The 17,036-nt window shown below is 49.1% G+C and overlaps 1 protein-coding gene across 9 annotated transcripts in view; it reads right to left on the bottom strand.

The window, feature by feature from the left end:
* Positions 1–2,679: 2,679 nt before the first annotated feature.
* The window catches only part of MEF2D (myocyte enhancer factor 2D), a 154,193-nt gene continuing 139,836 nt past the window's right edge, over positions 2,680–17,036 (bottom strand). For 5 of the 9 annotated variants that reach the window (XM_035098752.2, XM_035098755.2, XM_060269888.1 and 2 more), the window contains 3 exons: positions 16,501–16,627; positions 10,436–10,649; positions 2,680–7,378 (listed from right to left, as the gene is read on the bottom strand). In XM_035098752.2, the coding sequence (XP_034954643.2) occupies positions 7,051–7,378; positions 10,436–10,649; positions 16,501–16,627 (669 nt within the window). In that variant the 3' untranslated portion in view covers positions 2,680–7,050. Of the gene's footprint in view, positions 7,379–10,435; positions 10,650–16,500; positions 16,631–17,036 lie in introns of all 9 variants that reach the window. The other 4 variants (XM_035098751.2, XM_035098747.2, XM_035098753.2 and 1 more) reach the window with 1 other exon arrangement.

Raw genomic sequence — 17,036 nt, 5'->3', positions numbered from 1 at the left:
GGGTGAGCTTGTGCCAATCACTGCCTTTCAGTGTAAGTTCAACCTCAAAGGGTTGTTGTGGGGATTAAATGAGGAGAAAAGAACCATGTATGCCACCTTGCACTCCTTGGAGAAAAAGGTAGGAGATAAATGCAATAAATAAAAGTTAAAAAGTGACAGAAAAATTCAGGGATGTTCAATCTCTGTTTCCCACCAGACCTTCTTTGGCAGGCATCCCCAAACTGCGGCCCTCCAGATGCTTTGGCCTACAACTCCCATGATCCCTAGCTAACAGGACCAGTGGTCAGGGAAGATGGGAATTGTAGTCCAAAACATCTGGAGGGCCAAAGTTTGGGGGTGCCTGTTCTTTGGAAATAAACCAAGGAGTGACAGCTCACACAAAGGCTACCTAAAGAGGTTGCTGGTTTCTCCCAGTGCATCAACCAATAGCCCTCTTAATTCATGAAAGGGCTGTAAAGTGAGGCTCTCCTGTGTTTTTAGGGTTCTTTGGCAGTTGTAAACAGGATATTATTTTAGTAGCATAAAGGAGCGTAAGCAAGACTTCACTAGTATTGCCTTCCCAAGCAGAAAGAATATCGAGGGATGGTTCAATGTGGAACATGGCACTATGAATGGATTCCTCCAGCCACCTAGGACTCCGACTCCCATTAGCCAGGAATGCCATTTGGGAGCACAGCTATCAGCCCCAGACAGCACAAGCCTTGTGGACTAAGATGGCTCAGTTGGTAGAGGATGAGACCCTCAAGCTTAGGGATGTGGATTTGAGCCTCACATTGGAGAAAAGATTCCTGCATTGCAAGGAGTTGGACTAGATGTGGCACAGTGGTGTGACCTGGGTTCAAATCCGCACTCAGCAATTTGGCTCACAGGGAGACCTTGGGTTGCTCAAGCCTGCTTTCAACCTAGCCTACCTTGCTAGGTTGTTGTTGTGAGAATGAAAAGGGGACCCACAGACTGATAAAATATAGTTAATGATACTAAACCCCTCATGAATAGTTTTCAGGTTGGGGAATTGTTTTTAGATCTCTGTTTCAAAACAGTGGGTTATCACCAACACAGCGATTCTCCAAATGTGTGTTGAACATAGCTGCCAAGTTTTCCCTTTTCTCACGAGGAAGCCTATTCAGCATAAGAGAATTTCCCTTAAAAAAAGGGATAACTTGGCAGCTATGGTGTTGAAATTTATGGGCCATCAACTGATAGATTTACTCTGAGTACGGCAAACGATGGCTATAACTTAGCACCTTTAACACAGAAGCAAACTCTGCTGCCAATATCAAGAAGTGTGAATTCAGAGACCTCTCTTCACCACATCTGGAGTAACCCAGAGGCCTTTCGCAGCTGCCACCATCCCAACTCCTAGCATGGTGTTGAAGCCTGGTGTTTTTACACTGGAGGAGGAAAAGGGCTTTGGAAGGGGCTGCCCACTTGTGTCTCAGCCCCGAATCTCAATGGAAGAGGGGTGGAGGGATGCTGAAATACAGAAGGGGGCTGGATTTCACGCAATCCCTCATCAAGGAGCTTCACATGGTAACCAGCCCCGTGTCTGTAGCAAATTTGTTATGTAGGGGTGTCCTTTGGTTTTTAAAGCTATACCTCTAGGGCAGGGGTAGGGCATCTCAGGCCAGGGGGGGGGGCAATTGCAGCCCTCCAAGCCTCTCTCAAGGCCATACACTGGTCCTGCATCCCTGAATTGTGATTGCACCTCTTGCATGATGGGTGAATAGAGAGACATTGGTGTATAAACCTGCGGCTTTTGTGAAGCTGGAATGCACAAGGGTGAGAGTCGCATCTGTTGCTCGGCCCACTTTTGCTTATGGTCCCACCCACTCCTGGCATGCGGCCCCTGACAGGTTGCCTTTGAAGGAGTATGGCCCTGAACCCTGAAGGTCCCCCAGCTTCTCTCAAGAGGATGCTGCAGCTACATTTTCAAGCTTTCGTTCACCACTAGGGCTATTAATATACACATTTTGTTTTTTAGGCCCCACCATAATTCCAGGGCAGGGACCCAGGTGGCGCTGTGGTTAAACCACTGAGCCTAGGGCTTGCTGATCAGAAGGTCAGTGGTTCGAATCCCTGTGACGGGGTGAGCTCCCATTGCTCGGTCCCAGCTCCTGTCAACCTAGCAGTTCGAAAGCACGTCAAAGGGCAAGTAGATAAATAGGTACCGCTCCAGTGGGAAGGTAAACGGCATTTCCGTGTGCTGCTCTGGTTCGCCAGAAGCGGCTTTGTCAGGCTGGCCGCATGACCTGGAAGCTGTACGCTGGCTCCCTCGGCCAATAATACGAGATGAGCGCTGCAACCCCAGAGTCGGTCACGACTGGACCTAATGGTCAGGGGTCCCTTTACCTTTACCTATAATTCCAGGGCAGTGTATAAGAACCTATGGACAACATCACCTATATTTAAACCCCAACATTAGAATGTTTGAGGAACCATGAAGAGATTCTTATGTTTTTTTTAAAAAAGGAAAAGAGCAGAAACAGACTTTGGTTAAGTAACCACGCTTTTAGAAAGTAATATATCATTTTTTAAACATATCAGTGCATACTTCTTATATGAAAATATACACTATTGTATTTCATTCTCAAAGAAAAAAAAGGAAACATTTAAAAACCAAAAGCGAACCAGCCAAACACAATATATTAGCCATTTTTGTTGTTTAAATTTTTTTGTGTGTTTTTCAAAACGCTACACTTTGTTCAGGTTACACTTTTTTGTCTTTTTTTGTCTTTTTTCTTGTAAATGTTTTCTCTTCATGCATTGTACACTTTTTTGTAGCCTTTGAGAATAAATAAGCTCCATTTCCCCCCCACATCTCTAAAAACTGCAGCATTTTCAACTAAAGTCATATTTAAATCGTGCAATTTTGTGTTTCTTTGCAACACCCCTTTTTAAAAATGGAAAATATATATAATATATATATATATTTATATTTATATATAACTTTTTAAAACTAAAACCCTATACAAACGCCAAAAAAAATTATTATTTTTTTCCAAATTAAAAAAAAATATACACAATGTAACTGTCAACAGTACGGATGAACACAAGAAATAAAATTAAAAGATCTTGAGAAATATATTTATAGAAATACAAACAAGGGTGTTGATTTCAGATTGTCATTCTTCTGCTCATCTTTCAAAAAATGAGAAGGTGGAGGAGGAGGACGGGTAGAATTACACAGTCCCAGGTGTGAAACAATGAATTAACCCAGATGGATGGAAACACCACAAAGGCCTTCTTTCTAAAAAAAACCAAGAGTGCAAATGCCAGTTCCCTCTGCAGTGCCCTCCCACAAATGATAAGAGTTGCCATATTGCAAGCCTGATCTGCCTTAAGAAAGTTGTGTTTTTTCTACCCCAGATCCCCAATGAACCCACTGCTGACTTTTGGCCAGCTGGCTCTTGGTCCTTCCTTCCTCTGTACATCACTGCCCCATAAGCCATGGGTCCATTTCTCTCTCTCTCTCTCTCAACCCCCCCCCCCACTACAAAGCAGGGCTCCCAAGTTGTAAGCCACACGAGGGGCGTCAGAGAGCAAAACAGCCCCTCAAAAAGAAAGTTTGAAAACACCTATGTTTCTCCACCCAAAGTTTACGTCAACTTTGGTGTTCAGGTAGGCTTATTAGCCGATGGGGGTGGTTTTCTCGTGAAATGTCCGCGATTCCTGCCGTAAGTCTCCTGACAAGAGGAGGGAAAAAACATTTATTTGCAGGCTAGCTGGGGGAATATGCAAAGCTGTGCAGGAAGAGGGTGGGGTGGGCCAAGGGAAGTCGACGTGGAAGATTCGCAGTGGATTTGTGGATGCACAAAAGACAAAACCAGCAGCAGCGGCTTGCAACGTCCCACTGCAACGGTGGCAGGGTGGGGGGGATATGTGCAACGACTGGATGCACACACACTCTGAGCTATGCCAGGGGAGCAGCAGAGCAATCCTGCTCTCTCCATGCACCAAGCCCCCCCCCCTTTCGGCCTGCCCAGAGTTGCATGCCTCTCTGCCTCTCTCCCCAACCACTATGCAAGCTTTTCGGGGGGCTACTGCAGGAGCAACAGCTGCCCTCCCTGCAAGAGGGGCAGAGCCAGAACCGATTCCGTGCCAAAGGACGCCCTGCGTGTTGAGACGGCCAAGGAAGCCAGCCTGCAGGTCGTGCGGGGCTTGGAAGCCCAACTCTGGACAAGAATGAACGTAAACAAAGCCTAACCCCCTACCTTCCCAAATATTAAAAAAAACGACACACTGAGCCCTGATACCCCCTGCCCCACTTGGCAGCTCTCAAGCGGAGGAATGCGCCCCACCATTCCCCTCCAGGAGCTCCCAGACAGCCCTTCGATACAAGATTCCTGAGCTAACAACACGACTGCCCTCCTTTCGTAGTTAAATTCCCCGTGGAGGGACACAGGGTTTTTCCGTGGGAAAGGGAGGAGGCAAATCACCCTGCCCACAGGCTTTTTGCTGGTGCCAAATCATCTGACCCACCTGCCCTGGACTCTCAAGGCTCCACTTGATGAGGGATGCCTGTCTGCTCCTGGAGTCAGGAGCCAAGACAGGGACTAGTAAAGTGAGTTTGGAAAAACTGGAATGCTCTGGGTCATGTATAGTTAACATGGTGCCCTCTAGATGTTGCGTACTACAGTTCCCATCACTATTGGCTGTGGGGACTGGGGTCAATGGGAGCTGTAGTCCAAAGCATCCAGAAGGCAGCAGGTTGACTACCCCCTCCTCCTCGTAGGAGGACAACCATGCGATCCTAGATGTCCACAGAGTCCAATTAGATTTGCTCCCAGGATTGCTGCTGGAAAGATGGCCATGGACTTTTTCCGCACAGTTACTCAGACCAAAGAGAAAGGGGAACCCCACAAGTGTTTGATTCCCTTATGAATTGAAGTGGGGCCCTTCAATGTGCTTCCTAATCAACACAGCCAGGGACATCTTCTTAAGAGCCTTTTCACCCAGCAGGTTCTTTAAAAAAAACCACAAAAAAACACAACCCATAAAAATCAGGGCTACCCGATTCATAGCACAGTCCCAACCACGTCTACTCAGATGTGAGCCCTGTTGAATTCAGTGAGGCTTGTTCCCAGGTAAGTGAGGTGAGGATTGCAGCCTTAAGTCAGGTAATAGGTTAAGTTAACCCATTCAAAAAAACATTTTAATTGACTTTATAAAAAACCTCGCCCCCTCCTCCATTGCCTGGGCACCGATTATTTAAATAAATACATATTAAACAAAAGCAAAAATAAAAAATCTGCCCATGGGAGTTCTCGGAGGCTGCAGAGTCAGTCCAAGTGAGGCCAAGGGTTGTTTTTTTCTTTCCTCCAAAATGATTGTTTTCTCTCCTACTCCAATTTATGCAGATTTACTCGATGACTGGATCAGCCAAAACCTGTTCAAGTAATTGCCTAAGATTTCAGCCTAGTAACAAGGGGGAAGGATGCACTGAAGGTAAGTAGGTGTTTGGGGGGGGGAAGCAAGCACCCTGATGGGAACTGTGGTTGCGAGTGAACATGTGGTGGCAAGTGTGAAGAGGCTCCAGCAAGCCCCCCTGAAGCAGAGCTCCCTGTGATGAAGGACAGCGGATGGCCCACGCCTGGCATCACCACCCTCTAGATTGCAAGGTGCCCCATTTTTAACCTGACCCTCTCAGGACTTCTCAGGGTGTACTGCCTCGCAGAGGAGACAGCACACGCCATCGGCACACCCTGAAGCGATAATGCAAAGTCGTGACCACGTCAACTCAGGGAAAGCTTTCTAGAATGGAAGGACCACCTTCCCTGACTGTTCCACATCTGTGGATGTTCACGCACCCCAGTTCAGTGGCTGCCCCGGTTTACCCACTTCCACTGTTCCGTTGTCCCTGCCAGAGGGACAATTCCCAGTTGCCAAAGAGAAAAGGTGCCCAGCATGCCTGGGAGCATTAAGCCATCATGTTGGATGCATCCATCAATCAATGCAAGGGCAGCGACATCAACGCAAAAGAGTGAAGATCCCTACGGACGCCTGGGTAGCCACAAAGAGGTCCAATCCTGTGGGCGGGTGGTGTGCCAGGGGGCCAAATGGACTGGACAAGGAGTTCCTGCCCCTTTTCCTCGGAGATATCCCTTTTTGGAGTGCTATGGACAAAGTGTGCCTCTTTGTTTTCCCTCCAGAAAAAAAACCCTGCATCCCAGATTATCAAAAGTTTGGGAAACACCGGATTAGAGATTCAGCTCTCTTAAAGCTATTGCATTTCTCCAGCCTTCGTTTACCTGGATAAACTAATTTCTTTTTTTAAAAAAAAAAAAAACAAAGCAAAACGAAACACACAACCATGTCTCCGTACAAGACACCGTCAGGCGAGATTCGAAGCAGGTGTCTCCAATCTCCACCATCCTTCTGCCAAGTTGTGCCGAACTACAAACTGCCCCCCACCTTTAAAGCTAATGTTCCTTGAGCTGCCTATTGCCCCTACCACCCAAAGCCTGCAAACAGACACTCTTCCTCCTAGCTCTTTGTAACAACTCTGACTTTCCAAAGGCACTCTTCTCTCTCTCGTCTCTACATTAGGACCAGCCATAGACAAATAAATGGCAGTCTGCCAAGCCTCGCCCCATCTGCCACCCAAGATACCCCACCCTTCCCACCCCCTCCCACCCTAGACGTTTCCTTACACCAGCCTCGGCCTAGCCCAGGGCTGGCATTCGCACCAGGGGCTGTGTCAGGTGGGACCCAGGGCCGGGAGAGAGTTTGGTGACTAGTAAGGGGGGTTATATAGTCAGACTTTTGAGTGGCTCTCAAAACGGTCCTCAAGAGCCTTTTTTTAAATATATAAATGTACTGCATAATGTCGCTAGAACGGACGCCTACAAAATCCTAAAGCTATTTCTCAGGCAGTTTATAATAAGCCCCCCTCCCGCCCGCCCGGCCCACCCTGTGCCTCCCCCCTCCCACACCTCCCCTCCTCGTTCCCCCCCACTTCCCCAACCACTGCCTCCCCCGCCCCCCCAGACACACACGCAGGAGAGCGGAAACCAGCTCTGACGGAGGGCGCTGGGCCGCCGGGGGAGGCAGTTATGTCACCCAAGCGTCCAACCGCATGCGCTTCACGGACGGGTTCTCCCCCTCGGCCTCGGCAGTGGGTCTCAGGAGGCCGAGAGAGGAGCCAAAGTCGCCCCGGGACTGATCTTCCCGCTCGTTGCCCTCATAGGAGCTGGCGTTGCTGCTGAGGCTGTCGACGGGTGATCGTCCCGTAGGCTCATGCCGGGCCTGGTGAGGGAAGGAGGAGAGCGGGGTGGCCGTGTTGCGTTCCCGGTTGGGTGAAACAGGCTCCGACTTGATACTGATGTTGGGATTGGTGTTGACGGTCAAGGTGCTGGCGTGGGACAGGTGGGTTCCTTGTCTGCAAGGGGGGGAGGAGACACAGGCACACAGGGGCTCATTTATTTATCCAGCATATTGTTTTGGAAACGGGACTGTCCGTTCTCTGTTGGCGGCTCCCAACAAAAAATAGTAAAACACAATACAACATCATACACACACTTCAAAAAGTTGAAAGTTCCTGAGACGGAGGAGGTAGTTTTCATCTATGGGCGCCATTTTGAATCAAGATGGCAGAACAAACCATTCCAAACTTCACAGATTTGGAAATAAGAGACCTGGGAAGCCAGGACCTGAGATCTCCTAGTTCGATTTCACACCTTTTTCTGCATGCCCCAAGGCTGGGACCACCTACAGGGGGAGTGTGGGCCTTTGGGGTTGATTTGCAAGGGGCAGCTTCAAAAAAGAAGAGATAGGGTGGGAAACCCACAGCGAGCAGTTTACAGAGAAGTGAGTTTAAAAAGGAGAGCGTGAAGGGAAGAAAGAGCAACTGAGTGAGAACTGCAAGCCTGAGTATAGAAAGAGCTAGAGCAGGCATCCCCAAACTGCGGTCCTCCAGATGTTTTGGCCTACAACTCCCATGATCCCTAGCTAAGAGGACCAGTGGTCAGGGATGATGGGAATTGTAGTCCAAAACATCTGGAGGGCCGAAGTTTGGGGATGCCTGAGCTAGAGGCTGACTGAGAAATTATTTGGTGGAGGGGCACACAGCAGCAGAAGAAAAGCACATGAAAAAACGTATTTTCTTCTTTTGGACATCTTTTAGAATTCCCCATGCCCTGCCTACTACCAGGTGTGGTGAACACTAACATGTAACGCTATGCTTTGGTTTAGTGTTACACGCAGGTCCCGCTATCCAAACATGAGGAATTAGCACCCAAACCTCGCTATACACACCGCAGATTCAGACAGCCAAACAGCTGGACCTGCATGTAGGACTGTAAACAAATAAGCAGCCTTAAACAACTCTTGTTTTTTGTGGGTTGCTTGTCCGCGGCAGTCATTTTGCCAGAAACCATGGTGGAAGGGAGGGGGAGAGGAAGGAGGAGAGAGCAATTTTTTTTTCATTCCTTGTTTGCCCTTTTGCAAGGTTTTGGGAGGGTTTCCCCAAGTTTTTCCATTATTCTGGGGGGTCGAAATTCCGTGGTTGGGAACGCATTAGAAATCTCCCTATAGGAATCAATGGAAACTGTCGTAATGCAAATGCTCGCTTAACAAACAATGTCCTGAGAATGTGTTGTGTTTGGATAGCGAGACCTGCGAGTGAGACCAGAGATGTCCACATGAATTTCCTGGAGCCAACAAGGGACTCTCAATGTCTTAGCGTATATACTTTTTAATTTGGCTTTCTTATGATCTGTTCAGCTGCAGGTTATTTTACATGTTTGGCGTACTCTCTCTATAAATTTGCAAGGAGAAACAAAATGCAAAGCAGGTGGTCTAGCATTGAGCTGTGGCCTTGAAAATGTCAGCATTCAGAGAGTTGACTTCAACGGCATCAGGCCCTGGGTCCATCTAGCTCTGGATTTTGGGGGCTCTCCAAGGGGTCCTTTGCCTAGAACTGAGGTCCCTTTTGTTGGGAGATATCAGCAAGGGAACCTGGGACCTTCTGCAGGCAGAGACTGTCCTCTGCTGCTGAGCTCTGGGCTTTGCAAATGAGCTGCAGAGGTCCTGGGGCAAAAGAGGTGCCTCTTCCACCAGATTCAGTCAACACAGAGTCATTTAGCTGACCTTGCTTATGTAACAAACTAGCCCTTGGCCTCTCGCAGGTCGGAAGTTGAGACGGTGACCGGTTGGGTTTTTTGCTCCAGTGACAGATTCGTGTCAGCTCCCCCAAGAAATTTCTGCCAGCAGCACAACATGTGACTGAGGAGAAATCATGGCTGAAGGGTGCTCTGGGACAGAAAGCAGAGCTCAGCACCAACATTTTTTGGTAACTGTAGGCCAGGATGTAGTTTCTACCATGCCCCACAAAAAAGCCCAGTTCTTGCAGCAAGCAATTGCAAAATCTATGTTCAATTAGATCACATAACTTTGGATCAAAGTCATGCAAGTGGCAGGAATGTTCTGACCCACGTTCCACCTCCTGGTAGTATTGCTTGGGCTCAACCACCCTCTACACATACACACCCCATCCAATTTGCTGACATGGCACACACCAATCTACTTGTTTGACTCAAACACTGCACACTGGGGAGAAATTCAGAGGTTTTATGGTAAGTGGGGAGCTTTGAGGGCAGAGCTGTATATGCACTTAAAAGGCAAGACAGAATTCTATATTCTGAATTCTGCCGACCTGCCTGAATTGTGGCAATTTGCCTCTATTTGTGCATCACTTATGCTAGAATGGCAAAATGTGTTGTAAGAGGGCTGAAGCTTTGCCCCAAACTTATCTGCTATGTCCCTCTTGAGGCATACTCCATATGTTTTGGATCACAGCTCCCATCAGCCCCAGCCAGTATGGCTGGAGAATGCTGTGGCTGAGGGGAATTGTAGTCCAAAACACAGAGGGCACCAGGTTGGGGACGTCCTGTTAAAAAGTTATCTGTTTCCACATGCTGTTTGCAATTCACTGGAATAATTTAGCATCCTTCCTCCTCCTCCAGTGACTTTCCTTACCCGTGTCCTCACATATCTCAGGACAAGATGCTATAGATTCTACGACTGTTATTGCTGCTGTAAAAATTTACATCAGTGCCCGCAGTGGAAAGGCAGGGAGGAGATGAGACGGCAGCAAAAGCATGCATGAAGAAAGCAAGGTCTCAAAGGAAAATCTCAAAGGGGCAGAGAGGATGGTTTATCTCAAGGGTGGGGAACCTCAGGCCTAGGGGTCAAATGCAGCCTTCCTGGTCTTGTCACTCCAACCCTTCAGACTCTCCAAGGGAGAGAAAGAGAGACATTGAGTCCTTTGTGCCTGTATGTTTGGTGAGGATGTGTGCTGAATGTGCATGTATGGTGATTGTGCATAGCCTATATGCATACTATGTTGTCTGTTTGCACACATGTAACATATACACATTGGCCATGCCACTATTTTGCCCTATTTTGCAACAGGGGTGGATTATTGCAATGCACTTACATTAAGTTACTTAATGATACAGGAACCAGATGCTGTTGCTGTTGCTGTTGCTGTTGCTGTTGCTGCTGTTGTTGTTGTTGCTGTTGTTGTTGTTGCTGCTGCTGCTGTTGCTGCTGCTGCTGCTGCTGCTGCTGCCAAGCAGAAATGTTGCTCAGAGACAGACCAGAACTGAATGATGAGAGGGATGAGAGATCCGCGCTGGTCAACTGGTAATCTGAAAAGAAAAGGGGGACAAGGTTTCAGAAGCTGAAGGCACGCCAGTAGGGCCTTTGCAAGCAATTTCCCCTAGTATGATGTATTCCTTTAGAATCATAAAATCACAGAGTTGGAAGGGACCCAAGGATCAGTCCAACCCCCTAAATGCAGGGATCGCAATGTTTTATTTCATGTTATTTTCACGAATACAGTGGGACCTCGACTTACGAATTTAATCCGTTCTGAATGCACACTCGTAGGTCGAAAACTTTGTAAGTCAAGTTTCCCATAGGAAAAGCGGTTTCCCATAGGAATGCATTGGAAACGGAAAAAGTCGAGGAAACCGCATCTAGCCGCGAACGGGTTTTCCGTTTGGATGTCGACAAAATCGTAAGCGCACGGCCACTTTTTCTGCTCGTAAGTTGAAAACATTGGATGTCGAGTAGTTCATAAGTCAAGGTCCCACTCTATACATTTTTGTGCATGCCTTCCCCACAAGAACACATTTTTGTACACTTTTTCCATTTACAAAACTGCACTGCAAGATTCAGAGTGCAAATTTCAAAGGACAGCGGCATTTCTGTTGGTGAGTTGTTTCAATAAGGGGAAATTTGGTAGGCTCTCATTAAAATGCCAATGGAGCAAGTCTCTGATCCCTCCGGACCAGCCTCAGACACACCGGCATTTGGAAAAGGGGCCCCTTGGAAGGCAAGGTTGTCCCAAACCCCACGCCAAAAAACACATTGTACTGACAGAGAGCCTGTTAAGTGTACCAGAAACCCAGTTCATCAGATCTAGCAAGTGCAAATACACACACTACTGAAGGGAAGGCACGAGCAAGGTTTATAAAATTACCTACCACAAGATGGCGCCCTATGCACATACCCATTGCTAACATTAGAATGGAAAAATAGACACACATTGCTTAAGGTTGAGTGGGGAGGGAGGTGGGCTGCTGAGGACCTGGTCATGTGACCACCTGGATGCAGGATTGCTGCCAAAGAAGCTTGCATATCACAGTTCCCCCCTCCAGCTGTGATGATGAGGGGGATCATGTGCAGAGGAGGACGAATCCGTGAGCAAGGTAGGAAGCTGCCCTGCTGTTGGTCCAGATCAAGGCTTCCTCGAGTCCAGCGTTTGTCTTCTGTGAGCAGCCAACTGCCCCTGGCAGCTTCACAAGCAGAGTATGTGCAGGAATCCATTTTCGGGGAACGTTTAGGCGTATTAGCAATTGCATTTCCCAACCTGCTCTAAAAGCAACACAGCTGGATCACCATGGGCTGAAGAGCAGCACACCGTGTGCACTCTATGAGCATTTTGTCACAGCCACCTGTGACCACAAACAAGCCCAATGAGTCAAAATGTTCCTTGAGGTCTAGTAGTGACATGGCTCCCATCAAACAAAACATGGGAAGTATTAACTGCAAGATTATGCAGCACAGGAAGTGTATTTTAAATTGCAAATTCGTTCATTGCATTTATATATAACCAGCCACACCTCACTTGCAGGCCCGTCCTAGCCATAGAGGCTAGTGGTGCGGAAAACCACGGCGCCGGGCGCTGGAAGGGCGCCAAGTGAGCGCAGGGTTCCGGCGATCTGGCCAGGACTGCGCTCCTTCTTCGAGGACTCCGCGCTGCGCCTCCTTCTCGTTTCCCCAGCGCTGGGTTCCGCTCAGTCGAGCTTCGCCACCAGCGCGCGCACAGCGCCCAAGCACCTCTTGCTGGTCCCGCGGTGCGTGCGCTGGTGGCGAAGCTTGACTGAGCGGAACCTAGCGCTGGGGGAACGAGAAGGAGGCGCAGCGCGGAGTCCTCGGAGGTGGCCTCCCGCTGCTGCCGCGGTCTACTTGGCACTCCCGGGCCCTTGGAGAGGCTCTGGAGGGGGGCGCTGGAGGGACCTAGCGCCAGGGCGCTGGATGGGCTTAAGACGGCCCTGCTCACTTGGCATAAAGAGTGAGAGTTGGCAGGTTGGTTTGGTTATGAGATGCAGTTGAACCTCTGCCATTAATCAGTTGCTTAAACACAGAGGAAGAATGGATACTTTGTCTACTAAACAGATACACTTGGAGGATACTGATCTATAGCTACAAACAATACGCAAATTAGAAAGTTCTGTTGGTGGTCGTGTTAAGTAGCAGAGTGTGCAGCAGTAGCCTGCAGAAATTTTACAAGAACAAAAAGAGATAAAGAGGGAAGTGCAAGAACAACTGCCCCGACCTGGGTCCCCTCCAGGTGTTTTGCACTACAACTCCCATCAGCCCCAGTCATCACGGCCAGGCTCCCATCCAGTGGCAGCATCATATGGCTGGGACTAATGAGAGTCGGGCGTTCAAAGCAGCTGTGCCGACTGGAGTTGATGGGAGTGTCCTGGTCCAAAGTGACTAGCAGGTTGACAAGGCAACTTGGACAACAGGTGAGGGATAAAGGTAAGAAAGGATGAAGGTGGGGAGCTTAGTTACAGAATTAGGTAGATGCTGGGGGAAAACTGGCTGATACAGTGGGTTATTTATTTTAAATAAAGTGTGCACTTCTCTCACCATGGACTATGTATAATAACCCAGGTTCCTGGCTCCTTTCCGGGGGCCAATTCAAGACGCTCATGTAAGTGTTTAAAGCCCTAAATGACTCAGACCCTAAATATCAGCGAAACCTCCTCCTTCTCTCCAGATCCTCTAGGATGCTAAGGTCAGTGGGTGGGGGGCCTTGGTTGTACCACTGCCCTTAGATGTTCAGGGTGGAGATGACCTGGGAGATGGCCGTCTCTGTAGCAGCACCTAAGATCTGGAACTCCCCACCGGGGTGAGCCTGGCACCTTCACTTAACAGCTTCCGTTGAATGCTGAAGACGCCCCTCTTTATGCTTTGGTACCTGAGAGGTGTTATTTCTAGACCCCGCCTTATTTCTGTGGCTGTAAGTAGCTTTACACTTGCTTTTTTTACATTGTGTTTTAATATTGTAACCCATCCTGGGGCTTTAGGGTGAAGGGCAGGCAATGAATGATCATACTCCTCAGCAGCATCACCGCTGGCATCTCCAGGTGGGGCTGGCCAAACCATGGGCAGCCACTGCCCAGCAAATGGCACAACCCACACAGTTCAGCACGACAGGACTGAAAAGTGTGCTAACTATCTCACATGAAAATCAAGGAGAGTTATCAAGGCTGAACAGGCCAAGGTTGCCCGAGAATACGCCATCCTGAATCGCCAAGACAGTAAACAGAAAACTGCAGTGCTCAGGGCTGTGGAAATAATAAGGTTTGGGCCTGTTTTTCTGCATGATTTATTTTTCACACTAAATGCCACCACCCCCCTCAAGTGCTTTGGGGTGGGAAGAGGCACCAGTGCTTCTTAGACCTGCTGTTGTCATTCTGCTTCATGTTGGTTTCAACACCCAAAGTTTCTTGAAATTAAAAAAAGCTTTTTGTGCTGTGAAAAACGGGTCTCTGTCTTGTGTGAAACTCCCATGACAAGGAGAGGAGGGGAACCCTCTTGGGGTTGCAATCAAACCCCAAGAGACAGTGCCTCAAATATTTGAAAAAGGGGGAAATTCACTTGCCTCTCAAGGAGCTGTCAAGCTCCCTTCAGGATTCCCTGGAGGCAGTTCTGCTGAGATGCCTTTCGGGGTGTGATGTGAACACAGTGCAACCTGAATGTCGGGTGTCCCGTCCTGTTCTGTCTGTCCGTCCATCCCCCCCCCACCAGCCTGCTTGGCTGCACCGTCCCATTCTTGCTTAGGGTGTCTGCAGTTTCTGTCACCCCTCCCCTCCTCAGCTGTCAAAACTGCTTGAGAGGAAAGCGTGAAGAGCTGCCAAAGCCTTTTGCTGGGAAATTCTGAGGCAACCTGCCTGCCACCCACCCCACCCGGACAATAGGGTGCAATAGGGTGGATGGGACCTGCAAGATTCTCTTCCGCAGCAAGGATCAGCAAGACAGGAGGGAGCACCGTCTGTGCTTGAAAAGGCCTCAGAAGCAAAGCAGGAGTTAGTGCAGGCACCCCCAAACTTCAGCCCTCCAGATGTTTTGGACTACAATTCCCATCATCTCTGACCACTGGTCCTCTTAGCTAGGGATCATGGGAGTTGTAGGCCAAAACATCTGGAGGGCCGCAGTTTGGGGATGCCTGAGTTAGTGTGTCAAAGACAGGAAAGGGGGCCATCCGAATTTACTTCTGAAGAATCTCAGCTGCCTTCTGTTTTTCAAAATCAGGTTTTTGAAGGTATGCTCATCAGTGCCTGAGCAAACAAGGGCTGCTTATGTCTCAGAAGGCAGAGAGGTGGCTGTGGATGGTTTCTAGTTGCCCTGAGGGTTGGGTTTCGATGCTCTGCATCACGCTAGGCATCTTATCCACCTCTGCCTGCCAGCCCATCAGAGGAGAAGGGCCAGTGTGGGCGACAGAGAGAGAGAGAACAGCCGACAGTATTACAGCAAACACCCTGCATTGCAAACTATAACCAGTGCACACATGTGATATGAACGCCATCAGCCATGCAGGGAAAGAGAGAGGGAGAAAGGCTTGAAGCAACAGCCAGAGAAAATGGCAGTATTCACCAGCACGCTGTTCTCCAGATGTTTGGGATGACAAACACTCAGGCAGCCCAGCTGCTTTGGACTACAACTCCCATCAGCCCCAAGGCAGCATGGCAGCTCTGGGCTGCTGGCTGAGGCTAATGGGAGTTGTAGTCCGAATCAACTGGAGAGCTCCAAGTTGGTGAAGGCTGCAGTACCATATTAGAAACAGCAGCCACTTTGGAGAAAGTAGCTCTTGGGCTTGGGCTCTTGTAGGCACCCGTTTTGGCTAGCAGGCCATGGCCAACGCTGAGCTTCAGCCCCATAATTATAATGTTTCAAAGGGGAGTCTCTATTTGCAATCTACCGAGCCCCACGGCCCAACTGCTCTCACACACCTCAGGATGATTTGCCGTCACCCCGAGAAAGGCATAGCTTCTGAGCAGACAGGTGTCATCCCCGTCTGCTAATTAAGATGGGTGTGTTTGACCTCGCACCTCATTCCATTCCTCAGCATCAGAGCTGCTCCTTAAGACCGGCTCCCTCTCATTTTCTGCGTCAGCTTCAGGCTTCTAGTCCTGGTTTCTGAAACCATCCCCTCTAACCCCACAATCATGCAAGAATGTTGGAATATAGGAAGCTGCCCGATTGTACTGAGTCAGCTAATTGGGTCCACCTAGATCATGACTGTCTGCGCTGACTGACAGTGGCTCTTCAGGGGTCTCAGGTACGAGTCTCTCTCTCTCTCTCCCAGTCCTGCCCGGAGATCCCAGGGACTGAAGCTGGGATCTTTTGCATGCAAAACACCTGCCCTGCCACTGAGCTATGGTCCAAAATACAACAGGGTTATCGTCCACATAGTTCTCTCCAATGAACAGTTACTTTTCCTGCCCCACTGCTTTTCACTTGTAAAGAAAATAGGTCAAATTAAACCAGCCTTTGCCAACCTGGTCCCTGGCCTATATATTTTTGGACTACAACTCCCATCAGCCTCAGCGAGCACAACTGTGCTCCCATCAATTTGCTGGCTGGGGCTGAAGGGGTTTGTAGTCCAGAACATCTGGAAAGCATCAGGTTGGTGGCATAGATCAATAACCAAGGACCAGAGAGAGGCAGCTAGTGGCTACGGGCTTCCTGTGCTCGGCTGCCGCCCCTTCCAGCTTGCTCTGTCTGCCCCAAGGGTGGCAGGATCTCCAGATGTTCATCACACAGTCTGGCTTGCACACTGTGAACGCAACATGCAGCTAGCCCCTTGTTAAGTGGGTTGCCACCTGCTTTCCACAGGACTGCTTTGGAAGCAGAAGGTTGTGCAGGAGAGTCCCCCCCCCCCCGCTGTGTTTCACTTGCGGGCATATGCGGCGGGCTCACCTGTGTTGTACGCTGTCGGCATCGCTGAGAAGGGCAAGCCTTGGGTCAGGAGGCTTGGAGTCGCCACCGAAACAACCGGTGTGGTCAGAGAATGAGTCGCTTGGGAGACCATCAGCCTCTGCGTGTTCTGCTGGGAAAAGGAAGAAGAGGGAAAGAGAGGGAGAGAGAAAGAAAGGGAAAGGTCAAAATATATGGAAGGAGGCAACATACGCTTGGAGGCAAAGCGACACAGCCACTTTAAGGAAGTGTTTGAAAAGGGTATAACAAGCCAGGCCTATGAAACCCTTTTGCTTTATTCAATCAATTTGAATAAACTGGGTGGTGGAGCTGATGGGGTCTCTCTGGGGGCCACAGAAAAGCTCACTGGGGGCCTTACATGGCCTGAGGGCTGCAGGTTTGCCAGCCCTGCTTTTAATTTTGTTATTATTTCATTACATTTATATCCCACCTTTCCCTCCAAGGAGCTCAAGGAGGAGTACATGGTTCTCTTCCTCCCTATTTTGTCCTCACGACAACCCTGTGAGGTAAGCTAGGCT

This window comes from Zootoca vivipara, chromosome 17 (assembly GCF_963506605.1).
Source record: "Zootoca vivipara chromosome 17, rZooViv1.1, whole genome shotgun sequence".
Classification (NCBI taxonomy): Eukaryota; Metazoa; Chordata; class Lepidosauria; order Squamata; family Lacertidae; genus Zootoca; species Zootoca vivipara.
Note: the sequence above shows the minus strand (reverse complement) of the source record. Positions and strands in the feature narration are given on the sequence as shown.